The sequence below is a fragment of the Arvicola amphibius genome, chromosome 5, assembly GCF_903992535.2.
Source record: "Arvicola amphibius chromosome 5, mArvAmp1.2, whole genome shotgun sequence".
Lineage (NCBI taxonomy): Eukaryota > Metazoa > Chordata > Mammalia > Rodentia > Cricetidae > Arvicola > Arvicola amphibius.
In genome coordinates this window covers 152,939,645-152,966,034 of record NC_052051.1, presented here as the reverse complement: position 1 = coordinate 152,966,034, position 26,390 = coordinate 152,939,645, and the positions used below count along the sequence as shown (strand labels likewise).

Here is a 26,390-nt window from a genome sequence, read left to right as displayed (position 1 = left end):
CATTTGCTCTATAGAGCAGTTACCACAGATTAGTGGGGATCAGACAAACTTTCTGGCCCCAGCAACATCTTCTGTCTGAGGAGGGAATGTCGCCGTCAGCCTTCCTCAGGAACAAAAGCATTGAGAGCAGAAGTCAGGTCCCTTCTTGGGTTGTGCGTGTGTGCACCTGCTTGTGTAGGGACTGTCCAGTACTTGGTCCACATCTCTATTTTGCCTGATTCTGAAGCTCTCTTCTCTGTGGAGACCTCAGCCATAGGGACAGTGTGAGATGTGACAGACATGTCCTCATCCTTTTCCTTTGAAGAGAATGGCTTTCTTGAAGACACAGTTAGCCAGGGGCTCAGGTGACTACCTTACAGCATAGGGTCAGTGAGCTGTAATATACCAGGACAGGGCAGGATCCTCTGGAAACAGAATGAGGAAGCACTAGGTGGGTGATCAGGAGCCTGCAGGGGGCCCTTGGCACACACAGGAAGGACAAAAAAAAAAAAAAAAAAAAAAAGGCAGGGGACAGGGACATGCCAGGCGCTAGGCTGGTTAAGGAAGCCTTGGAGTTGAAAGTAGTAGAATGCCTCAGTGTAGGGAGAATCGACATGGCCTTCTGATAGATCTCTTGTCATGGGTGGTGCCAGAGCCCAGGTAATAGACAAGCCTGGAGGGCAGGGCCTCAGGCTGTCTGCAAGGATAACTTGAGGAGTAGAAAGTAGTTTAGGTACAAAAATCCTGTTGGCAAAGGTTCTAATTCCCAGTGGTGAGGATACTTGTAAGCCTGGTGTTTGGCTCCATCTTAAGGAATATGTAACCCCCACACTGGTATCCCAGGGTAGGCAGTCTGACATATTGTCTCTGCAGGCACAGAGAAGGTGCGCCAGGCACAGGAGTGTAAGCACCTCCATGTGGTCAACCCTGACTGGCTGTGGAGCTGCCTGGAGCGCTGGGACAAGGTCGAGGAGCAGCTCTTCCCACTCATAGATGATGATGCCCGAGCCCACAGGTAGGCTCCTTCCCGTCCCTCTCACCCTGTTCCACACTGCCATTCTTCCCAAAGTATCCAGCCACAAGCAGACATCTACATGTGGCCCCATGATCTTCCCAAGCGGGGCCAGGAGGTTCTGTGGACTCCATTCTACTTCATATCCAGCAGTGTTTGAGCTGGGAAAGTGAGTTCTGGCTGGAGACAGTGAGGAGAGCCTTGGTGCTGCAGGGTTTCCATTGAAGATTCAGGACGTGCTAGTTACTGTCCTGCTGCTGTGACACAGACCCTGACAGACAATTTAAAAGAGGGATCTGGGCAGAAGCTTGAGGCAGCTAGCCATGCTGTTTCAGCATTTAGAAAGAAAGAATGATAGATATTGGCGCTCAGCTAGCTTTCTCCTTTCCGATTCATATAGGACCTAAGCCCAGAGAATCCCAAGATGGTGCCCCACATTCTTTTAGGGTGAGTCTTCTCCTTGGTTAACTTAATCAGAATAATCCTTCACAGGCATGGCGAGAGTCTTCTTGATGGTTGTAGACCTGTCAAGGTAGGCATTATTAACCGTTACAAATGCCACCCAACTCCCAAGTCTGCAGTACTCCTGAGAGGTGTCTGTTCTTTCTGTCCACCCTGGCCTTGACCTCTGTGGTGTGACTTTCAACTCCTCCTTCCTCTGTGAACTCAAAGATGAGCAGCTGTTACCATCCAGAGAAGCTTCACATCTGGGTTTTCTTTTAGTACAATTCAGTGTGGGATTCAGAAGTATATCCTGGTTTGCATAGATTTTTGCAGGGTTGATATTGTCATACAGTTACATAAAGAAACCAGAGGAAGGGTGGTGGGATGAGGGCCATGGAGCCAGTCTGCAGAATTATGCCAAGAGGGAGGTATATGGAAAATGGAACAAGTGTATTTGTGATGAGAAACTTGGTTGTTGGGGGCAAGTGGCAGTCAGTTTCTGTTGAGAGTATCCTGGTCATTATCAGCTCAAGCAAATATCAGAGCGTGAAGCACAAAGAACTGAAGTTGTCCTGCTGAGGTAAAGCTTCCAGACGGGTCCTGCTCGGTGATGCTGGTGGTTGCTGGTGTTTACACATAGTTATGTTCTAGAATTGTGAGTTGCAAATCTTCAATCTTAAGCATTCAGTCGAGAATTGAAGAAGCATTTCTTCTGGAGCCTGGTCAGTAGCTTCTGGTTGTCTCTGGTACATATTGCTACATTCCTGTAGCTACATCCTTAAAATTGTTGGGCCTCTCTTTGCTCTTGTGTCCCTGGGCCATGTGTTATTGATAATACTGTTCATGGCCCTTGCTCTCGTCCCACAGGGATAACAGCCCTGCAGCCTTTCCAGACAGACAGAATGTGCTCCCTACAGCCTTGTTCCACCCAACACCCATCCATTCCAAGGCCCATCCTGGCCCTGAAGTTCGGATCTATGACTCCAACACAGGCAAGCTCATTCGAATGGGCACCCAGGGTCCTGCACCAGCTCCCTCTAGTGCCCCACTAATCCACGGAGAGCCTTCCTCCTTCAGGTATGTTGTGGCACATGTAAACTTTCTTTGCTGAGAACATAGTTATCTAAAATGTTAAGCTTTAGTTTTTGAACCTGTTACAATGGTTATACTGGACCACAGTGCGAACAAGAGACATTTGAAGCTTTGTTCAGCCCTGAGTTTGTGTTGGGCTACCTGTCTGACAATGGCGATTTCCAGTGCATAGAACACCTTTTTCCTTTATGAGTCATGTTTCTCTACAGAGTGCTCAGTGCTGGCAGGGTACTCAAGAGTATCCTAGGGGTACCCATCAGAGGCGGGTCCAGCGGGTGCTCTGACCTCTCTACCAGATCTGTCCTGTGGCCAGGCAGTCTTGGTCGCCTGGACTCTTCCACATACTGAAAGAAAACACTTTGTCAGAAGTGTGTGTGAGAACACTCAGCAAACTCAGTGTCATGTGTTGGCCAGGTTGGTGGTGCCCCACACATGAAAAACCCTTACCCTCTGCTTTCTCTGTGCAATCTTAGTCACCTCCATCCTTGTAAACCCATCAGGCTGCCCGTATATAGCTGAAGCACATCCTGCTTGTTTAAATAAGGAGTCTAGAGGTTGGGGCAGTAGATACAGTGTGCAGCTTGCAGTCGGCGTGCCATCACCTGCCCATTCCTTTGTGCTTCTCCAGAAGCCCTGAGATCATCTCTGGTAGTTGCCCTATGCAATCAACAACCCAGAACTATAATGATGTTAGTTCTGCTCTGATTGCAGTGGGCCCTGGAAGCCTGAGCACGTTTTCAGCAAAGTAGTTTTAGGGCTGAGCAAGAACTTAGTCCTGTGTGGCCCAACCTCAGTGACACACGGCAATAGGAAGCAGGGTTGGTGCAAACAAAAAAGCCTAAATACTCATTCAGAACTGGTGTGTAGTGGTGCTCTCTGCTTCCTTGGTGCACCTCGAATGCACTTGCTGCTTTGCGAAGCAAAAAGTGTCATCATTTACTAAAACTTGTTTTCTTCTAATTAGTTACTCACGTGCTGGAATGTGTCCACTTGCTGCTGCTTCTAGTCTATACCATCACGTTACCACAGTCGGGTGTCTGAGTTCAGGGTTACGAATATTTTTAACTGTGGTACAGCATAGCAGCTGTTTTGCAAAAACATGCTGCAGTTTGCCCTGATACCCAGAAGAGTAGATTTGTATGCCCTAGTGAGATGTTTGTGCTGGACATATCCAGTAGCTGTCCTGGGATGCTAATGGCTAGCAGGAGCTTTGTGAAGGCAGCCAAGCCTCTCTGTGGATGTGGGCTTACTAGTAGAGTACACTTCAACCAATGGCCTTTTATGTCCTTTCTGTCCGTTTCTGTGCTGGGTTCTTCCTTTGAGAAGGGGTATAAAGGGTTGGGTTTGTCTTGAGAAGGTTAGTTAAGTAAAAACTTAGGAAGCCCCTTATGTGCTTACATGAGAGATGCTTTGATTATTGCTACTCTGCCACTGCTTCCCTCCCTGGGCATGACTCCATTGCTTGTGTGGTGTGGTACTAGGGATTTTCCTCTGTAGCAGGCACCTATGGCTCAGACATTTATTCACTATCTATGAAATTAAGTTCAGTGGAGATTCACTATACATTGTTTTTCTTGACATTTTCACAGTTCAGTCTGAGCCTCCTTTCAGATTCTGTTGTGATTAATACCATTTGGCAAATTCTCCATATGCTGAAGTGTCACCTGGTTCCAGAACACAGGGACAGCAGCAGAAGTTTCGACACCTCCTGCCATAGCCACAGCCAAGCTTGGCTGCTATACCAAGCCTAGCGGGTATGAGGTTGCAGTCACATACATGATCGCGAGTAGTTTGTATGAGAAGTCTACATTTGGTTCAGAACACTGCATATGTTTACTGTCCTGAGGTGAAACAGTTACTCTTTTGCCAAAGTGTCCTTTAGAATGGTGAGGCTGTCCTCGTTCTTGAGGTCTTGGTTCAGGACTAAAGAGGATGAATGTGCAAGGGCACAGCTGGGGTGGGGTTTGTACTCCTAGGACCCCCATAAATGCTGGCCTCGGTGTGAATCTGCAGTCCTGTTGCTGGGCAGGTGGAGACAGGCATGAGCCAGCCCAGCTGAATCAGTTAGAGGCCTTATCTCAGACATGTAAAGTGGAGGGTGATTGAGGAGACACATGATGTCAACCTCTGGCCCCCACAAATGCGCGTCATGTGTGAACATGTTCATACATATATCACATCAAAGTGTGAAAGGATGCTATTACCTCACGTGGGCAGCAGCGATACCTCTATTCCTCACTCCTATCTGCATCTCACTGCTCTCTGCTTCTGTGACACAGCGTGATGCAGGAGAAGCCAGGGGGCACAGGCACCAGACACGCGTGTGGAAGGTTGGATGTTGGAGAGTGGGGTGGGATGTTCTAAAGAGTCGTCTAGTAAAGCTCCATGGCAGGAAGTGTACTAGAATAGAAAAAGTAAAATCACATGGTACAAAACAAGAACAAAAAAAGGAAAGCCATGTGGAACCAAAAGCTCAACCCCAGGTGAGGTGACGTGGAACTTGTTGGCTGTAGGAATGTGCACATCCTTCACGTGGTACACGGGTGCACTCAGTTGGAGGTCAGGGCAAGTGTGGTCTAAGGACTGAGCTAGAAACCTGGAGCCCAGGTGGTCAGTGCATGTTGTACCTAGGTGACCTCAGGAGGATACTCTGTGGCAATGGAGAGAGATTAGCATTCAGCTTGTAGGAACTGGAGGTGTACAGTGAACACTAGCCTCCAAACAGCACTAAATGCAAAGGTTTCATTCCAGTGCTGCCTGTCCACTCCAGCGTGAAGTGTGCTTGTGTCTCGCTGAGGGTGTCTGAGTGCACTCAGTATTTGGCTGGGCTTTCGGCAATGTTTACTGGGAGTGTGTGCCCTTTGACCCAGGTTCTACTTTAGGAACTGTGTCCTAGAAGTAAAAGCAGTAGCTGAGGACAATGGAGTGGCACACAGGATTTGGAACTCTTCTTTCTTGCTGATAATAATCCTAAAGCTGTCACATGGAACAAGCGATGGTGTTGGGAGCAGCCCCAGTGACCAGCTGGGCTATGGCTGAATTCACACTGGGTTTTCTGAGGCGCCTGTACCCTTCTGAGCTGAAGAGACACAGTGGGGAGTTGAGGCTGCCACAGCATCCAGGATTTGAGAAGCAATGCCGAGAGAGGGGAGGTCCAGAGGGAGCCTGGCGACTACAGACTACCTCTTTATTCTGGAGCTCTGAGTCCTTCTAGATCCTCTCGCCAACAGTATCTGTGGTGGGATTGTGCTGGGGTGGGATTATGTCATGGTCAGCCCAGAGAGGCAGATGGGTATGGGAAAGGGGTAAAAAGATGGAGAACTCAGGCAAGATTCAGGAAAGGTGGGGACCCTGGACACAAGAGCCTCGGTCCCTATGAAGTTAGGACACACCCACTCCAAAGCTCTATGTACCCATCCTCTGAAGGTTTTGTGGAGGACACTTTACATCATATAGAAGATTAATCACTGGTCCTAAGTGAATGACTCTGGAGGTCAGAGGTTGGGGTTGGGTTTGAAGTTCCAGGTCTCAATCTTTCTAGGGACCAGCCCTGTTCTGAAGCCATCTCACTCTCGGTGGACATGCCAAGGTTTTGACTTTTGTGTCAGGAACTGGGAACACCCTAAGATTTCCCCCTGAGCACAAAGTCTCAGTGGTCAAGGGGTCCACATTTCTGTTGCTGTCTGTTCTGCGGTATTATTATAACCTGATAAGGGGCAAGAATGAGCTGTGATTGAAGGCTATTTCTGAAATTCAGTTTCTAAATTGCAGTTGGACAGCAGTGCTTCCAGAATTTAAAGCAGCCGCAAAGTCAGTATGTGCTGGTGTGCACCTGCGCAACACCTGTGCAGTCTGCTTTCCACGCTGCGGAAACCAACTCAGCCTCTCATTTAGTTTTCCTTAACTAAAAAGCAAAGGCACCTTTTCTTAAGGTGAGTACAGTGTTAGGTACAATATTGTTTTTTAAATTATCTGGCTTTGTTTGAACTGTGTGTCAGTAGACCAGGGATATCCAAGACAAGTGAAAAGTAATTGTTGTCTGAAAAATAATTTGAATATGGTAGGCTGAGCCTCAATAAAGCTTTTAATACGACCGCAGAGAAAATGAGTTCTGAAATGTGAAGTCACCCTCATACAGCTCCAGGAGCTGGCCTCTGGCAGTGCATCCTTGGAGGTGACTGGTGATGTCCTCTTTTGAACCTGGAGGTGTCTTGTGTACCCTGTGCCAACTTATCCTGGTACATTAGAGGGTAGTAAGGAGTCATCAACTGTCATGGTTGTAGAAACTTAATGGAAGTGGCTGTGTATGCTCACACTGACACGTCTTCTCAGCATAGCTCACTTTGGAGGCTGCCAGTAACCAGGCAAGTGCCATCACACTCCTGCTGTCCACACTTGGATGCACAGGAACCTTAGAGCATCTCGAGGTCAACAGGTGTCGGAACTACTTATTCATGACCCTGACCAGTGTACATAAGGAAACATGGAGGCCCTGCCCCTTCCTCTTCCCTGCTTGTATGTCTGCACCAGAGAACTAGATGTCTGAGGGGCAGGAACATCCAAACACAGAAGAGTGCTCTCCTTGTGGTGTTTGTGTCCACTAAGGAGTGTAGCTGAGGAGGGACTTGGTCCCACTTGGATCAGACCCACTCTGCAGGGAGCTCTTCTTTGCTGAGTGGGGAAATCTAGTGTGTTTTCTAGCCCCACCTTATGGAGTACTCCCCTTTGACTTCTTCCATCCTTGTTGAAGTTGCCTTCCTTTCTGCTGAATCTTGTATGCTGAGCCCTTGAACAAGTAAGTGTGCTCTGGTTCAGCTCTCCATGCTGGGGTTGGCACCTGGTGACTTTATTTTTTATAGTGATACCCACCACAATTCCATACATCCACAGTACATCCTTAGCTATAGAGAATCCTCTGACCCATCCCGGCATAGTGGAGTGGTCCACTGTTCCAGCCATCTACAGCCTATGCAGTTCCTGCTTTGTCTGACACGGGGCTCCTGTGCCTGCTGAACTTCCTCCATGAGAGTGGCAGTTAGCCTCATCCTGGGCCTGGAACTCTACGCAGACCCATTGTGACAGGGCGCTCGGCAACAGCACCGAGCACTCTCCTTGATGATCATTATCACCCAGGCTGTGAAGTTGTAAGTTTTGCTTGGTACTTGGTGGCTAAGAGTACAGTGGAGTCTCCCAGACTTGTCACTGAGTGAAGTCAGGGACAACTGCAGGCACTCCTCAATGACACTCAAGATAGTAAATGTGAGGCTTGAGAGCAGGCTGTGTCCTGTTGGTAGGTGATGTCCATCTGACCCCACCTAACTCATCTGAAGCAGGGTGAGGTACAGGTCTCCTCTGGCCATGTGAAGAGGTGGATCCCTCAGCCTGACTGAACTTACTAAGATGACAGGGGCCCCATCTGGAAGTGTGAGCCCAGGGAGAAGCCAAGCATGGCTCTCTGAGGGACACTGAGCTATGTGCATTCATTGAATATGCTTGCTCTTCGGTGAAACAACCGTGCCATTGCCATTACCGTCCTCTATGAATTGTGTGGTGGTTGCTATAACGTGTAAGTCTTTGTATGTTTTCCCTTACGTGAGCACTTTCTCAGTCCACTGTGGTTGTCTTTGCACCTTTCAACTGAGCCTTTGATAGAGCGTTAAGTGTTTTTGTGAATTTTGTGAAGTCTACTTATCAGCTTTTCTTGTTGTGAATTGTGTTTTCATTTTTAAGTTTATTACTGATAGCCCAACCCTCAGGTTTCTCTGGTGTTTTATTCTATTTCATATACTAAAATATGATCTGTTTTCAATCAGGTTTGGGTTTTTTGGAAGGAGGGTGGTATGAAGGGGTGTGTGGGTGTGCACACAGATGAACGTGGAGGCCAGAGGTCAGTGTATCCTAGCATCCCCATCTGCTCTTACCTTACAGTTTAAGAGAAGAGTCTCTCACTAAAGATGAGCTCCCCAATTTAGTAAGCAGACTGATGAGTGAATTCCAGAGAGCTGCCTGTCTGCCTCTTGAGCACTAGGATTGAAGGAGCTTGTGTGGCCATGCCAGGCTTTTACAGGGGTTCTGAAGATCCCAACTCAGGTATTCAGGCTTGCATGACGCTTTCTTGAGTCACTTTTTATAAAAGTGGTGAGGTCTGTTTCAGCCTTTCTACCCCAAAGGTACATAAGGTACATGAGGATATGGGGATTGAGTGGTCAGCATTTTGAGACAGTCTCACTTTTTATCCCAGTGTGGCTTGAAACATGGCTATCCTCCTGTTGAAGCTTCTCCACTGCTGGAATTTCAGCTGTGCATCCACTAAGATGTGAGAGTTTGCTTCAGTCGTTTTTGCTGAAAATGCCTTTTCTCCCTTGACCTCATTTGCAGTTCTCAAGGTCAAGCGGGTACATGACTGTGACTGTGGAGCTCTTTCCTAGTTCTGTCTGATTCTGTTAACTTGAGGATGCGGCACCTTTCTCTCAGTCTTGCTGATCGGTTGTTGAAAGCTGTGGAGTTTGCTGCATCTCCGTTGTCACATGGGGGAGGGTCTCCTCCTCTCTTATGAAGTTTCCTTACTGGTGGCTATGATGTTTTGAATGTATGTATATATTGACTAATATGAACATAGTTTCTTCTTGACCTGCTTCCACATGGGAGAGTTAACCTTCTTTGCTTATAACCTTCTTTGCTTTTTTTTAAAAAAAAAAAAAAATTTCTACACTTATTTCTTAGAAGGAAGTTGTGTGGGCTTGTGGGATGTGCCACAGAGCAAGTGTGGGAGTCACAAGAAAACTTAGAGGAGTAGGTTCTCTCCTTTTACCGTGTAGTCTTGAGGGCAGCAAGCTCGGCAGCAAGTACCGTCACCCGGAGCATGTCCCTGGCCCATTGATTGGTGCTCTTGGAGTGGAGCTGTGTTTACTGGTTTGTGTGTGTTGGCAGGCACACCAGCCACAAGTCTGTGACACATTTCCTGCTTTGTGCATTTCCATGAGCGCTGTGTGACTTGTTTCACTAAGTGGGTCAAGTAGTGTTCTCTCCTCTCCCTACCTTTGTTGAGGCTGAAGAGAACTGGTGCCACACCTTTGAATGTCTGGGTGTTTCATTGATATCAACCGACCCTGGTGTGACTCTCTTTGCCCTGATACAAGAAATCTTGTCGGGGTTTTTAATTTTTATTTTTATTGTTTCCAGTCTTGCTGGAGACCTCGTTCTAAAAACCAGTTATTTGCACTTGGGAAGTAGAGAGGCAAGTGGATCAGAAGTTCAGAATCTTCTTAAGGCAGCCTAGACAAATTATTCTCTGTCTCAAAAACAAAGCAAACAACAGTTATTCAGTTTATTGACTTATGGTTGTTTCCTGCTGTTCAGCTCCATGGTTTCTGTTCTTTCTCATCTTCCTTTTGCTTGCTTGCTTTCTTACAATTTTTTTCCAACATTTGGATACTGTCCAGGAGACTCCTTCAGAGCAGGGTCTTCTGTAGTGCCCTCACCTGCTCTGTCCTGTGTGTGCTTCAGTCTCCATGTTTCCCCATGAGAGAGACCCGTGGTGGGCTCTGTTCCTTTTGCCTAAGGTAGTCTTGACTTAGCTCCATTTCTGGTAGTTTTCTATTCCAGTATAAAGACCCAGGCTAAAAGTTCTATTTCAATCCCTTGAAAGCATCTGTTTCCTCCTGGTCTTTGAATTTGATAGGCAAGCTCTCCTGTTGGCTTTCTTTTTCCCTATAGGAATAGGTAAGGCATCTTTCCTTACTGCTTCCAAGACACTTAAAAAGAAAAACTTTAATTGTCCACCACGTCTGCCATTGTGGAATTTGAGAATCTGTGGAGTAAAGGATTCACTCAGGTTTTTAGACCAGAAAGTTTTATGTCTTTTGCTAGGTTAGGGACATTTTCAGCCATTCCTGCTTGGGTTCATCTCTGCCGTTCTTGGGAGTCTGAACCATTTGTTCCCTCTTCCCTGAATTCTCAAAGCTGCGTTCATCTTTTCCTCTCCAGTTGTATTTGCTCTTCGTCCAGACAAGGTGATTTGTGAGTTTGCTGATAGCCCGTGCTGTGTGTGTGTTTTCGTCGTGCTCTCGTCCCTCGCTGCTTTTCTTCTTCTATTCTGTGCCAAGGGTTTCTTTTTTCTTTTTTCATCTCTTTCAGATATGTTTGTAATTGATGGTTAAAGTCTTTTTGTTGTGGATGCTTTAAAGTCTTTGAAAGATAAAAGGTCACTTTGGAGTTGACAGCCCTGTTACTTGTCCTTCCCACCAGTTGGAGGTCTTCCTGGTTCTTGCACAAAAAAATAATTCATATTGAAGCATCATCACTTTCCCGTCACGTTAAGGATTTGGGTCTGGTTTATCCTCTGTCTTACCTGACAGATGATATTGGAGTGGGGGAGGGGTGTTAGTGTTCCTAGAAAATGATACCAGGACTCCTCTTTCCTGTGCCTCTTCTTCTGCTTAGCATGGACTGTAGGCTTCCTACCTGTCTCCTGTCTTCATTAAGGCAGCACAAGCAAGACGGGCTCTTTGCCTTGTTTGGCTAGAGTAGAAAAGTTATTGTCTAAAGATTAATTATCAACTCATTTTTAAAAGAACATTAAGTCATTGTTAATACACATTTTATTTTAAATACAAAGTTGCTTCAGATTGAGAAGGAATGTAAGGGGAGAGTGCTCTTCTTATGACTGTCACACTTTCTCTTCTGGTGGCTTCTGGGAGTAACTGGCCTCTTGCCCTGTGGCTTCCCCAGGAGAGCAGGGCTCACAGGTATTCCAAGAGGTCCTTGGAAGCTTCCACACAGGTCTCTATGCAATGTCTTACAGGCCAAAGGCGTTTGCAGTTTTCATGCTTCTGGAACGTGTCACCCTTTCAGAGCTCTCTTGGCGCCATCAGACCAGTATAGCTATGAACTGGGCATGACTTTGGTAGTGTTGTCCTTGGAAGATCCACACTCGGCTTTAGTAGAGAGGTCTTTCCTTATACTTCAAACTTGGTAGAAACATTAGACAACCTTAAAGAGAAGGAAGCATAGTACACTTAATTTTAGTAAATTAAGTAAAAGGGAAACTCATATGAGCTTTGGAACTGCGGGTGTTGGGAGCAAACCGTGGCTATAAATGTGGTCAGCCAGATATCTGGGGTCCTGTTGCTGTTTCTGGAGCGGAAACATGGCCAGGGAAGAAGATGCTCTCTTCAAGTGCTCGTTACTCAGCATTGGACAGCAGCAACTTGTGGCAGCAGGTGGCGCCCTGGTGTTAACAGTTCTCCGGCAAGCCTCAAGTGTCTGGGTCTTCGGATCTCCAAGTGTTTACAAAGTTGTTCTACAAGTGAACAGCTCCCTGTAGGCCTAGGATATTTAGAATTCCTTAGATGTTGGCATCAGTTGGCATTGGAACTTCTGTGCCATGATTTTCTAGCTCCTGACAGCAGCTAGTATTAGCAGTGTCCAAGCCTGGGGTGGCTTAGGCTCTGAGGGCTAAGCATAACACTATGGAAGGCTTCAGCACCAAGGCCCATGATTTTCTTCTAGCTCTTCAGTCTTCTGTTCGTCAACCTCGGTCTCCCCTTGGTTTTATCCCAGCTGTTCTGAGCTCTTCAATTACCAACCCTGCCGCTTTTGGCATCTCTGTGTGCCGACTGTCAACTGTCACTGCCACTCTGCTGCCTCTAACCTGACTGGGACTCTGCTGCTTTCCTCATCTTGCCACTTACTAAAAGTAAGCAAATAAAGATTGAAGAGAAGCCTAATGCTGCAGAACTAGGTAGGAGAGCATCACAGGAGAGCACTGCCCACCTAGCTCACCAAGTGAGCCAATCAGCCTGACCTATAGAGCTGGAAGATGAAGTTTTCATGGTACTCATAGCATTGCCCTTTGATGCCAGTCAAAGGCAAGTCTCTGGTAGACCCCCAGGGAAATGGTGTCCCTTTAGTCTAGGTGGAAATTGTTTTAGGGTCTTCTGGAACTTACCAAGGCTTGGTGTATGATAGCAAAAACTCTAGTACAGGAGTTTGAAACAGCCCTGAGGCACAGCTTTCCAGCAGTGTCCATGGGGGTCAAGAATGGCCAGCACTGCATAAAGATAGTCCAGCTGTCTGTTTAAGGCAGCCAGGACTACAGGAAAGTCCATTTACCTCATCCCCAAATTCTTATATATAAGAAAATAACATCAGGAGGAGTGTTTACTGTAGCAAATTTACTAATAGTAGTGTTTCATTGTTGATTTAAGAGTCACCTCCTCTGTCTCAGAAAGGCAGTATTGAGCCTTTGCCACACACATCCTGATCGTACTTTCTGCTGGGCTGTCTGACTTGATCAAGCTGAATTTTACCAAGGATATGTGTAACATGAATAATAAAAATCCAGAAACAGATACTGGAGATCAACCCGAAAACCAGAAAAGCAAAGCAACCAAGCCACTAGAGAAGCCTTACTCTAGGCTGGGTGACTACAATCAAATATTCTCTCTTCCCATTTTATATTCCCTCTAGTGCTGGGATTAAAGGTGTGAGGCACCACCACCTAGATTTGTTTCTGCATTGATCTTGTGTAGCCCAGGGTGGCCTTCCACTCACAGAGACCTGTCTGCCTCTGTCTCCCAAATCCTGGGATTAAAGGTGTATGCCACCGTGCCTGACCTCTAGTGGCTTAGCTTTGTCCTTCTGATCTTTAGGCAAGCTTTATTTATTAAAACATAAAATAGGTATGAACATGGAGTCTTAACTTTGGAAAAGCAGAGATTGCACTTTTAAAAGTATCTAGATAAAAAATATTTTTCCCTCATTAGATAATATTTAGTTAGCCTAATACAGTTGCTTTTTAATTTGTGACTTTTGAGTTAATGCTCCATTATTCTTTTTCCTTACATTTTAATCTTTATCTATGTGTGCATACTCCCATGTGTGTATTTGTGTGGATATGCATATGCTATGGCGTCCTTGTGGAGGTCAGAGGACTTGAGGAGTCAGCTGTGTTTCCACCTTGTGGGTCCCAGGCATCGAATCAAGTGGTCAGGCTTGACTGCTAGTACCTTTATCAGCTGTTCCATCTTGCCGGGTCCCACATTTTTTTTCATGGTAGTGGGGTGGGTCTTACCACCTTATCTACAGTGTCTGTGATGGCCAGCCTGGGGAAGGAGCTGTTCTAGAGACAACTGTCTTACTCTCTAGCACAGGCTAGCCTCAGGCGCACAACCGTTTTCCTGCTTCAGCCTTCCAAGTCCTAGAGTGTGCATATAATTTTGACATGAACTTAAACATGCATAACATGTAGTCAGTGAGGTCCGGCACACCTAGGTGCTCATTACACACAGACGCTGTCTGAGCATAGCTGCAGTTTTTGCCATTAAGAATACCAGCTTTATGTTGACATGTTAGGGGTCACAAGTAGGAAGGCTTGAACTTGGTGCTTGTAGCTGATTGGTTACTACAGTACTTAATGAAGCTGTGCACAAGTGATCTAATGTTTCTTCCCTGGCCTCTGTAAGCAGATAATTCCACTCCGTTGATATCCATCTCTTAATTTACTGATCCTGTTTGGGTTCTGTTTTGTGCTCTGAAGAGCATGTAAACGTCACTTTTGTTTTCTTTTGTCTTTATTTCTTTTGATTGTGACTTTATTCGCGGGTAAATGACATTTCCTGATGATTTCTAGCAAACCGTTTGTCTTGAAGTTTTGTGCTCAGGTCAAGTCAGGTGGACAGGGTGGATTCTCTGTAAAGCAGGTGAGTGTGAGCCTCCAGAGGGCCAAGAACAGAGCTGAAGAAGAGCTGCAGGGTTTGCTAAACAAGCAGAGATAGCAGGTGGGCACAGTGGTCAGAACACCTTTTCTTTCCCTCCAAATGTTCTCCGTGTGTGTCACCTCGTTCAAGAGTCAGGGGTCTGCTGCAGAGCTGACAAGGTGCTATGGAACTGCTTTCCTCACGCGGGACTGTAAAATTCCTTTCAGAGCTGTTCAGCCACATCAGCAGCAGATGTTTGGTGAAGAGCTGCCAGAAGCTCAGGATGGAGAGCAACCTGGCCCTGCTAGAAGAAAGCGACAACCCAGTATGTCAGAGACAATGCCGCTGTACACTCTCTGTAAGGAGGACTTAGAGAGTATGGACAAAGAGGTGAGAATGTGATGCAGGCCCCAGGCCCTGGAGGCTGCGCCCCCGCACGGCAGAGTCAGTGGGGCCATGCAGAGTAGATCAGGTGTTGTGAGACAGCTCATGTTTTCCTGCTAAGTGGGATTTGTAACCATGTGAAATGATGGACACAAGAACATTTAAGCCCCCACTCCCAGAGCTTCGTGATAGTGTCTAGACATTCCGAATTGTCATAACAAGAGAGTACTTCTGGCATTTTGTGATACAGGAGACACAGTGCTTTTCAGGGTAACCTGTTAGGGAACAACAGTTCAGACAGAAAGTTGATGGAATTCAGGATGAGATAACCTAAGTTAGTTTGCATTCAGTTGAACATAGATTTTAAAACCATGAATTCAGACAAATTAACACCAGTTTCTTCTGTCATTTTTACACCACTAAATAGTTTTGGGTACATAAGTAGTTAGCTCTTTCAAATGGTCTGTTTGGAGAATTGAGTACCAGGTCTACAGGTGTGTTTTGTTTACAGCCTAAATACAGGGTGCGTATCCTTTAGAACTAAAGCAAAACTGACTCAGAGGTCAGTATTCTGCACTCTGGACTCACGTTCTCATACAAGCCCTGGCTCAGCCCTGGGCATTACTGGGACCCTTGGCCTTACACATCCCCCGGCTCTCGGGCTGGCCTGTGTCGCCTGCAGTGTCATTGCTTTGCGTACTTGCTCCAAGAGTTGAGCCTCAGGTCACGTGGACAAAAGCTGCCTCTCCACGTTTCCTGCAACCGCAGTTGAGCACAGTTACCTGGCACACTGTGCTGTGGGGACAGGAATGTTCTGTTGCCATTGATCATGCAGCAGAGAGATCTCGAGGAAGAAACATGGTTTTTCATTTATTTTTAGCAAAAGCAAGAAAATGCAGACAATATTTTCAGGGTGGAATTCCATCAACAGCTCAGATTTTCTCTCAGACGGTAACTTACTTCTGAGCTCTTTACCATGTCTGTGTTCTTGAACATTAAGTGTTTTATTTCATGAAAAGGTTTTTCTCAACCACTGCTTCCTTGTCCTCAAGGTCAGCTGACTCTTACTAAGCAGTGCCTGCTCCCCGCAAGCGTAGTTGGCTCTCCACCCTGCATGGTTTCCATACTGCTATTTCCCTCTGGCTTCCTGGCCTGTCGCAGAGGGCACAGCTTGACCACACTTGTGGTTTTATTCACTTAATGTCAAAAGACCTCAAATTATCCTGTGAAACAGCAACTTTGAGTTACTCCAGAGTCTTACCCTTTCGGCAATAGGAGCCAGCCTTAACCCCAGCCTTCCTTTCTCAGAAGTGTGCTCCTAAGAAGGAGGGGCTGGCGCTATGGCGTCACATGCAGGGGTGCTTGCTCAGGTGAAGGAAGAAAACTGGAGGCTTCACAGCCCTCAGCACCCTGCATGGGCCCAGAAGAGCAAACATCCTGTCCTCCAACAAAGACAGCAGCCAGGCTTCCCCATACATAGGCATAGGGAAGTGTTCTTGCCTTTTGTGTGACATGGACTCTTTCCAGTCTTCAGGAGAAGAAGAGAGCAGGTAGTCAGCCACACAAGATGTAAGCATCAGGCTATCCTCTCTGGCCACTTAGGATCTGCCTGAACCCGTCTGCATCCGTTCAGTGTCGATGTGCTTTCACACAGGTGCTTAGGTTCAACACTCTCTTCTTGTCAGGGTCCGTGCTCTCAGCAGACCACCCTGATCCAGGTGACCTCATCTTACCCAGCACATCCACAAAGACTCCATCTCCATTGAAACCATAGACACAAGGACCAGAGCAGGACTTGGGGTGCGGGTCAGAACTTGGGCCTCTCTTTCTGGCAGAAACACACATTCACATCCCTCCCTGTGGCTACCTGGGGTGCTTCCATGGGTGAGTTGGCAAGGTTTTTTTCCATACTACAAATCAAACATTTACTTGCAGTAAATCATGAAGAAATTTATTTTAAAACACTTTTTTGGTGTTTTATATACACACACACACACACACACGTATGTATGTATGTATATATATGTGAAATCTTGTCATTTACTAAAGGTGAAATCAAACTTGCATGTTACTAAGGTGAATTTGCTTATTTAGAGTGTTCATGAATACATGTGTTTCCATGCCTGTGGAGGCCAGAGGACAACCTTGGACATTGTTCATAAGGTACTCTCCACCTTGGTTTTGAGATGGGCTCTCTCACCCACTAGGCTAGACTGACTGGCCAGCAAGCCCAGTGGGTCCACCTCTCTGCCTACACAGCTGGATTATAAATGTGTATCACTATGCCTGACTTTTGTTAAGTTGTAGGGATTTCATTTAGATCTTCAGGTCCTCATGCTTGCATAGCAAAAACTTTACCAACTAAACTATAGCCCCAGCACTGTTTGTCTTGATTAAATATTTGATACTGCAGAATATGGAACATCCTCCACATTTTTCATATTAGTTGATGTTTTGATTTTTTAAATCATCAGTTCTTATAATACTATTTTACCAAGCACACACACACACACACACACACACACACACACACACACGTGCGCGCTCATGAAAGAAAGGACTGACGGAGGAATGAAGGAGGGAGGGAGGAGAGGAAGGATGGATGGATGGATGGATGGACAGACGAACACATCATATAATGGCAGTAATATGCTTAGGGCCATTTAAAAAATTTGGGGGAAATTTTGTGCTAATTCCAAACCAAAGTTCATTTGATGATTTTTTTTAAATGAAATTTTAAAAAGTCAGCAACTCAAACACCATGTATAAAAATCAACATTCTAATGCAATCAGTATAATTGAAAGTACACTAATTTCATATTTGTTTCCTAATGGTGGAAAAATATTGTTTTCTGAAAATAGCTCTTTGTGCATACTCATAAGCAGAGCGCTTGCTATACACAGCAGCAGCACTGCCGCTCGGGCAGCGTCCACTGGCATGGTATATTGTGTGTGCACAACTCTGCTAGTTAAACTGTCAACTTGACACAACCCAGAGTCACCCAGAGAGTGAATCTTAGTGAGGAATGGTCTCCATCAGGTTGGCCTGTGGGCATGTCTGTGGGGGGTTGTCTTGACTATTAACTCGGTTGGGAAGACCCACCCTGAAGGAAGCCGGCTGAGCTTAGTGCAAGCAAGCAGTATAGGCGCCCTCGTCTGCGCCTCTTACCGGCTGTGGTGCGACTAGCTGCTCCACCGTCTGCCACCTTGCCTTCCTCAGTAACGGACTGACCTGAATTGTAAGCCAAACAAGCCCTTTCTCTTATGTTGCTTTGGTTGGAATGGGGTTTTTTGTTTGTTTTGTTTTGGGGTTTTTTGTTTTGTTTGTTGTTTGTTTTATCGTGGGAACAAAAATGAAACTAGAACAGAAATTGTTACTACAAAAGTGGTTTTGTTGCTGCTATGAACTTGACCATGTGCCTTCTTGCGCTTTGGACTCTTTTATTGGAGGATTGTGGAGGATTTCGGAACTTTGGACCAGAAAAGCTTTTGAGTGCTCAGAGCTTACTGGCCTTTCCAGCAGGAGCTTAGAAGAGAAGATTGCTAAGAATAATGAAGGCAGAGGAGGAATGGTTCAGAGGGGAACGAGAATTTTTGTGTTGACTCAGTTGGGACTATTTGTGGATATGTTTGCTAAGAATCTGTGTGCCCGGGGCTGAAGAAATGGCTGTGATTGTCTGAGCTCAGCACCACTGAGGTGAAACCGTCCATGCCTCACTGGGACAATAGAAACGTATTTCCTCAAGGTCAGCGCACAGAAGCTGCCAGGCCCACTGCATCTTGGTAATGTATGAACATTGTCCACATGGTACTCGTTTTGAAGGCATAAAAGATGCAAGATTGAGAGAGCCATAGAGAGCAGCTGAGACTGGGTGCCTTGTGGCGGGGTCACAGTACCTGTGGAGGTCCTGCTTAGGAGAAAGACTCAGATGAGCAGCGCTTTCTCCTCCCCACCGTGTCCACGCTCCCTGAGCTGGTGAGCAAATCCTTGTCCTTGTCACCCTCTCATTCCTGTCTTGCTTCACAGCAGTTTTGATGGCTTACTGCCCAAAGCCCAAATACCTAATGGAGGCTCCAGTGCCACCACTATGAACAGGGAAAACCAGTGCTTTCCTGAGCACAGCACTGACATTGTCATTCCCTGTCCAGAACCACAGAGCCGGTCCTCGTTGCCCGGAAAGCAAATTAGAGATTGGAGTGGGACAAGAAAGGTACAGCAGAGACATGCGTATTTAACAAAAATCAACATTGTGCTTTTAGTCTTAGCTGCTTTGTAATCCTGTGTGTGTTTCTAGAAATATGTCAAAGCCAAAGATTCTACTGGAATCCCCAAGGCAGAATACCAGCCTGTAGAGCTGGGCGATGGTGGCGCACGCCTTTAATCCCAGCACTCGGGAGGCAGAGGCAGGCGGATCTCTGTGAGTTCGAGGCCAGCCTGGTCTACAGAGCTAGTTCCGGGACAGGCTGCAAAGCCACAGAGAAACCCTGTCTTGAAACACCCCCCCCCCCCCCCAAAAAAAAGAATACCAGCCTGGAGAGGGTCAGGACTACCTGCAGGCTGATTTTCTACAAAGAAACAAGTGGGCTTGGCGGGTGTAGGCTGCTCCATCACTGGTAGCATGGGTAGGTAACTAGGTTAACTAGACTGCCCAGGCCTTACCACTAATAAACTGCTCTGATAGTTACTTGTTCCGTACAGTCCAGAGAATGATCACTGATAGCCATACTTCTGGTTTTAAATGGGTGAGTTTATTAATTACACAGCAAACAAAAGAAGAAAAATAAATCTCATAGCAGATAGAGAGCAGAAATGGATAACCATCTAGTAGAGGTGACTGGAATAGCCCAGTTGAGAGAACAAACAAGAGGTAATGTCACCAAAGCAGGGGCGTGCAAAAATGCAGCAGAAATCATCTGGGGAGGCCCATGAAGGCAGCCAGGCAGAGGTCCTGATCCAGAGCTGGAGGCAGAGCAGAGGGTCCCCTTGGGTGAGGCTTAAAGGGGCGCACATAGCAAGCAGAAGTAGATGATATCATCAGTCCAGGCAGTTCCTGCATCCAGCAGCAGTGAGCAGGCAGGCTGAAGCAGTCAGCTAGAGCTCTTGATTGTGCTTCTCTGTGGAAAGGCTTCCCAGTCCCGCTCTGGACACTTTATCCAGAGGATCAACGATGCTAACTCACGTCTGCTAGGAATGCTTTATCTTCTGCCTGTTTTCAGGTTTCTCTGTAACAGCCCTGGCTGTCCTAGAACTAGCTCTTGTAGACCAAGCTGACCTCGAACCCAGAGAGATCCACCTGCCTCTGCCTCTCGAGTACTGGGATTAAAGGCATGCGCCACCACCACACAGCAAGGACATGGTTTTAATTCTTGAGCTGTTTGTTCTCTTCCCTCCCTGTTACAGAATTGAGCTGGGAAGGCCCCTGGGGGCAGGCATGGATTCGTGCCCACATGCGTGTGTGTAGTCAGCATTGCTAAAAGATGCTTTGTGTAGTGTTAGGACTAACCCATGCTACTGCGACGTCACTTTTTAAGAGTCCTATTCGCTGGTTCTCTTAGGGCACTGTATGTGATCCCATCACTAGTACATGAGGGTGGGGAGCAGGTATATTATCCCCAACCTTCTTTTTGCTGCCGTATGTTTGTATCCTGTGTCTGGCCCACACCTTCTGTCGTGTGGCCCTGTCTGTTGTTTACCCATCTCTTGTTTACTGTCTTGGGCAGAATGTATTTGGTCAGCCATGAGAACCAGGAGATTCTCTGACTTAAGCAAGTTGCAGGCTTCCTAGAGCTATGTTCTAAGAAAAATTTGGTGCTAGAGATTCTGTGTCTCCCATGTCTCTCATCTTTCCATTTTAGGAAGCTAGTTATTGTTACTATTGTGGACATTCTGTTTATCCTCAGATGATTAGCAGATATTACCGTTTTTTTAAGCTGAGTGATAATACCTGAAAAGATTTTATATTGTGATAATGAAGCAGAGACAGGTGCAGCATCGTATCTCCTTGCTTGCCCACTGCTGCTCTCGGTATTTGAAAATTGTTACTAAGGAAGGCCAGTCAGCAAAGGAAGCAGGGCAGTGCCCGCACTGGCTGTGGAGAACCATTGCCCATGGTTCTCCTGGGCCCAGTGGCACCTTCAGTCCCACCTCTGTCCTTGAAGTCTTGCTGCTTCTGCTTCAGGAACCTAAGAGCTTGTGGTGAGCGTTGCTGGGAGAGCTGCGTGTGCTGCTCCACACAGTCCATGTGTGAATTGTCTCCTGACTCAGTGCAAGAGTGGGTTTGTTGTTCTGTCTGTCTGCTCCCGTTATCTTTATAACAGAAATTAGTCCCCTCTTAGTGTTTGGGCTAAGACCAACTGTGTAGCAGTAATTCCTGTGGAACAAGAACCCGTGCAGGAAACTGAAGAGACAGCCTGACTGCAACTGTTTGCTGTTGACACATCAGAGATGTCTGACGGAGCGCAGCAGACATGTGAAGGTGTTGGGAGTGCTCTGCTACTGAGCCGCAGTCATTTTTACCTCCTGTCAGCTGGTGACTGGATCTTAGGCAATTATCCTAGAACACACCCTTTTGGTAAGCTATTTAGTTAGTAGAGGTTACTGAGCCACTTGGTAACAATGTTATTTGATGGTGATTTAAAAGTTCCTCATCATATGTTCATTTTTGCTTTTTTTTTTTTTTTTTTTTTTTTAAATCAATGAGTCTCATCTCTCTGGTCCTTTATTTCCTGGAAGTGTTGATCACTGAAGTTTTGGTGAGATAAGGTCCATTGCATGTGAAACTCTGTGTGCCAGAAAGAGTTTGTGGTTATCTTTTGTTTTCATCTCCCTGGTGTAAAGAACTTTCTTAGGGGTTTTAGAGTGTAACTTGCATTAAGTCATTTACAGAACATATGTGCTGCCTACAGCCAGCATCTGTGTGATAGTTTTAAATCCTCTTGAGCAGTTTCAGAACGCCTCAAGTTTGTTTTCCAAGTTTGGGGTTTTTCACATGTCATTAAAGTTTCTCTTTGGCCTTCAAAGTGTTTTCTGTTCATGAAAATAGCTTCTCAGTTGACATCATTCCCCTTAAAATACATCCCACCGCTGTATTAGTTCTATGATGCATAACAAGTACCACAGACGCAAAAGCTTAGAGCAAGTTCTGTCTTTCCTTTGTCCTGTTCTCAGGGTCAGGAATCAGGTGCAGGGAGCAGTGTCCCCTGCTGGTCCAGAGCCTTCTGCCCTGCATCTTCCCAGCTTCTCGTGGCTGCAGGTTGATTTCCTGTTGCTGTAGGACTGAGGTCCTGAGGTCATGGGCTGACTCTCTGGCCTTGGCATGGCCACTAGGCCACTGAATCCCAATAGAAGTCTCTTCTAGATATGACAGAGCAGCCTTGTGTGGGAATATCCACCATAGGAATGGCAATCTCCTCTGTTGCATTTGCCCTTGGGTGAGTTACAGTCCCTCCTGCCTTAGTTGAGTGCTTGACTCCCAGTGACTTTCAGATACCGTACCACTGAAGAGTCCTAGAAGCGTCCTGTGTGTAAAATAGAAGGCTTCGTCCAACAACAGAAAACCAGCCTAGTTACAGACAAAGAAGAATGACATATAATAAGGTTTTGAAAGTACCGTGAGGTGGCGCCTGTTTATGCCACTGAGTCATGGTCAAAGGCATATGTCAGGAACTGACTGACAGCTTTCACGTAAGGAGGAAACCAGGACAGTCTCAGGAAGTTAGTATGTGTCAGCAGTATCCTGGAGGCCCTGAAATTCTGTGTGGAGTCTCCTCTGTCCTTGGTAACATCTTCAGGAAACTTGCAGGCAAGACTGACTTAATGCATCTATAAATACATTGAGTTGGTTCAGAGTGTTGGTTCTTTGGGACAAGGAAGTAAGTACATGTATTTGGACTCCAAATCAGTTGGTACAAATTTAAGATTAAGAAACTTGTTCCTTGGAGCTCTTGTTCTCTAGTCAGTAATCAGTTGTATGAATGGTGGTGCTTTTGAGGCAGTGCTGGTCCTGTTTGGTGACATGGGTGTGGGGCCAGTTCCCTGGCAAGTTCTGCACCAGGCTGGGGAGAGGCTGTCTGTCTGTCATTCTCTTCCAAGGCTGTCTATCAGTGTCTTGCAAGGTGCTTCCGTGACTGAAGAGCAGGAGAGGCTGCACTGGACTCTGGGCTTGTAGGCTAGCTACCGTATTCTGTCCCGTGTGTTCTGGCCACACCTCCTGGCTCTAAAGCTGTGATGAGACAGATTCTCAGAGAGCTTATCTAGCTGGGGGACCCTCTTATGTTCTGTATATTAATAGACACAGGAGTGTTTGGTGTGCTGTGTGGCCTTTTGTGAAGATTTAGTATTTAATTTCGTATCTGAATTTTTTCCATGTCACACACTTGTTTTTAAGTTTTTACAATTTAACAAAACAACTTTCCTGTTTTGTCTTTTAACTTAAGCTCATTACAGTTGAGTAGTTTTCAAAAGGTAGTTGACACATTTGCACAAGAAAACCTTTGGAAAAATTCATGTCATTTCCAAACAGAAGCTCGATTGAAACAAGGCCAGACTTGGTGTATGCCCACATTTTGTTTTGGCTTTTTTTTTTTTTTGGTTTTTCGAGACAGGGTTTCTCTGTGGCTTTGGAGCCTGTCCCGGAACTAGCTCTTGTAGACCAGGCTGGCCTCGAACTCACAGAGATCCGCCTGCCTCTGCCTCCCGAGTGCTGGGATTAAAGGCGTGCGCCACCACCGCCCGGCCTGTTTTGGCTTTTAAGATGTTTCTGTAAGTCTTTGGCCAGCCAGCAGAGCTAATGCATGCTCAGGTCAGCTGTCTGCCTCACAAGAATGCTGGCACCGATAGATGAAATGCTTTTCTGACCAGGATATAGATGCAGTCAGCCACACAGAGACACTGGTGGCCATGGATCCTCACCCAAGTTGCCCATTGAGCTGGCAAAGCTGTGCTTGGGTGGAAGCCTCAATGGAGTTGCCCATCAGGACTGTGGTGGGCAGGACCTACCACATTATCATTGCTGAAGCTCAGTAAACCACTGCACTGGTGAGCAGCTGGGCGCAGCCCCCTCTGCCCTGTTCTGCTCATCCCTACAATGCAGGAGAAAATCTAAGAACACGAGTTCTTGGGCCAGAATGCCAAAGCCTGGGGTTGATGGCTCCTACTCTCTGTTACTCAGGTACAAAGTAGCTCAGTGTAGTGTTGGACCCCAGTGAGGTTCCCCGTCAGAAGCCTGTCACCTGTATTCTGTTTGCGGTGTACCCCCACCCTGTTCTCTGCCCTCTGCCCACCCTCAGATCTCAGGAGCAGGAGGCCCAGGTTGGCAGGCCTGTTCCTCCTCCCTCGTACTGTCCTCGCATCGCCCTCGTGAGGCAGACGGGAAAGAAAAGCCATCTGAACAACTGCGCTCCAGACTCCAGTGTCTAGGAGCCACTTCCTCCTGGGACCTATGTCCTCAGGCTCTGGGTCTCACTGATCCAGAAGATGTTAAGTGAATGTCCAGCTCACAGAAAGTCCATCAGTACAGTATGTGAAAACTTAAGCCATAAACGAAAACCACCATCCCTTCCTTGGGACTCATGTGCATGCTCCGTGGGAATGTCTGGTCTTCTGCTGTCACTTAAGCGTAGCTCCAGACCCCAGCATTCAAGTAGAAATAGAACTAAACACCCGGCCCCCTGCAGAATGGTACTGAGTATGCCCTTATGTGGGGATGCTGTGAAGCTATTGTGGTTCTTCCTGGGCAAGTGGATCATGTGACTCTTACAGAAAGCTAACTTGCAAGACCACTGACTCTCCCCCTTTTGTCAGGTCGATGACATCCTTGGAGAAGGCAGTGATGACAGCGACAGTGAGAAGAAGAAGCCAGAAGACCAAGACAATGAGCGGGAGAGAGCATCAAAGCCCCGGAAGCCCAGAGCTCCAGGGGTCCGAAGAGAGCAGCCCCTGGGGCTGTCCCCATCTGGCGAAAGAAGCACCACTGGCATGCGAGGGCCCAGGTGAGGGTGGGCGCCTGAGGGAGGCAGTCCAGGCCTGCACCTGCCTGTCACTGAGGCCTGTGCTCTGTTCTGGGTGTCAGTGTCGTTTTCACAGCAGTGGGAAGGGAGAGGAGAGCCCTGCTTGGCCTTCTTGTTCTGGGAGAGCATTCGTGGAGTCTGTTCTGACAGCATGTGGTCCTAGCTCTATTGAAAGGTCTGACTGTCACACCTCGGGTCATTCTATGGGGGTTAGGGAGTGGCCTGAGGTGCGCCTTTGGCATTGCTTGTGGGAGCATGGTCCTTATGCTCCAGGAGCCTGTCCTTGAGCTTGTGCGGCATCCACTTATGCCAGTGGGTGCCTACTTGACTCTGATAGCACTTTCAGAGGCTTCATCCTGGGGAGCTACCTTGCCCTACCTTCTCCTGTATGTAGGTATAATACAGATGAGGTGTTGCCATGGGAACTCTTTCTAAGTATCAGGGGTCACAGTGATGTTTCCAGCTCGGTAGTGGGTGTCCTGTCACTAGTGGGCAATCAAGTGGTAGAGCAAGACTCATGCAGCTCCATCTGCCGCTATCAGAATGGCGTGCGGGGCCTTTTCAAGTGTTGGCGAGCATGCTCATCTTTCCCCTTTTCTTAGGATTGGCCAGTGCTTTTCAGTTGACAAACTATGTTCTTCAGCCTCTTGTCTGTTTGTGCCTTGATGTTGTGTTGCACACTTGCTAAAGAGCTTCTGTGCATCCTTATGGAGCTAGGTGTCCTGGCCTCAGGATTGTCAGTAAAACAAATAAGGGACCTAATAGTTCTGTTACAGTTTATCCAATAATATTCTCCACTAGTTTGAAATTAGTCTCTGGATATATGGTGGGCTTTCTGTTTTGCTCTGTTGATCCCTATGTGCTATTATTAAATAGTGGTATAGCATTATAATATCAAGCTGATTTGCCTTTAAAAGTTTGTTTTATCAAATTGACATGAATTTATTTAAAATCCAGAAAGCACTAAAAGGCATAGAATCAAAGATAACCAATTCCAGTGTTCTGCCCCAGCCTTGCCATGCCCTAGCTACATTCTCACGCCTTTATTGCATATTCACTGTTAGAGAGAGACCCTGCCTTACCATGCTTTAGCCGTTTCCTTGCGCCAATTCTGCCAGTGTGATCCTTTCAGGTTTAGATTATGCAGTATTTTTTGTGACTTAAATTGTTTCACTGAATCTAGAAGGCCATATGGTTGTAATTTCTTTCATAATCATCTTTGGTCTTTTCTTGATTTGATAGTTATCTCATCTTTTATTGCTTAGTGTTTGTGCCTGCCTGCCTGTGCAATGGTATACAGAGGGTATATGGGCACAAAATATTATGTTTTTGTCCTCTCAGAGCTCACAGCAGTGGGCAGGATGCAGAGCTCAGGAGTAGTGTGTAAGGGCCCTTTTTAGAACAAACAACAGAAGTAATGTAGCTTAATCAGTGTGCATACATATACAGCCTTATGGCGTTCCTGTGGTCTCAGTGTCAGGCAACCTTAGTGGCATAGCCCTATGGCGATAAAATAACCTCCACTGAAGATGTTTGTTACCATATTAGGGGGACAAAGGACCTTAGGAAGTACATGAGACCAAGTCCCGCTGCTCTCAGCACTCAGCCTTTGGGTGGGAATCCACTGAGCCCATATAACACAACTGGAACACAGTTGCTTCCTGGCAAAGGAAACCCTGAGTAATACTCAAATGGGGGTGCAGCACAGACCTAATGGAGGCAGAGATATGTCCAAGAACCCAACAGGCAAGGAACAAAGGAGGGCCCAGAAC

General features: G+C 46.7%; 1 protein-coding gene across 5 annotated transcripts in view; it reads left to right on the top strand.

Annotated features, from left to right (window-relative positions):
• The window catches only part of Ctdp1 (CTD phosphatase subunit 1), a 60,576-nt gene that overhangs the window by 21,340 nt on the left and 12,846 nt on the right, over positions 1–26,390 (top strand). For 3 of the 5 annotated variants that reach the window (XM_038330230.1, XM_038330229.1, XM_038330228.2), the window contains exons 9-12: positions 853–994; positions 2,303–2,512; positions 14,454–14,616; positions 24,413–24,600. In XM_038330230.1, coding sequence (XP_038186158.1) covers positions 853–994; positions 2,303–2,512; positions 14,454–14,616; positions 24,413–24,600 — 703 coding nt within the window. Of the gene's footprint in view, positions 1–852; positions 995–2,302; positions 2,513–6,298; positions 6,460–14,453; positions 14,617–24,412; positions 24,601–26,390 lie in introns of those variants that run through there. The other 2 variants (XM_038330232.1, XM_038330231.1) reach the window with 2 other exon arrangements.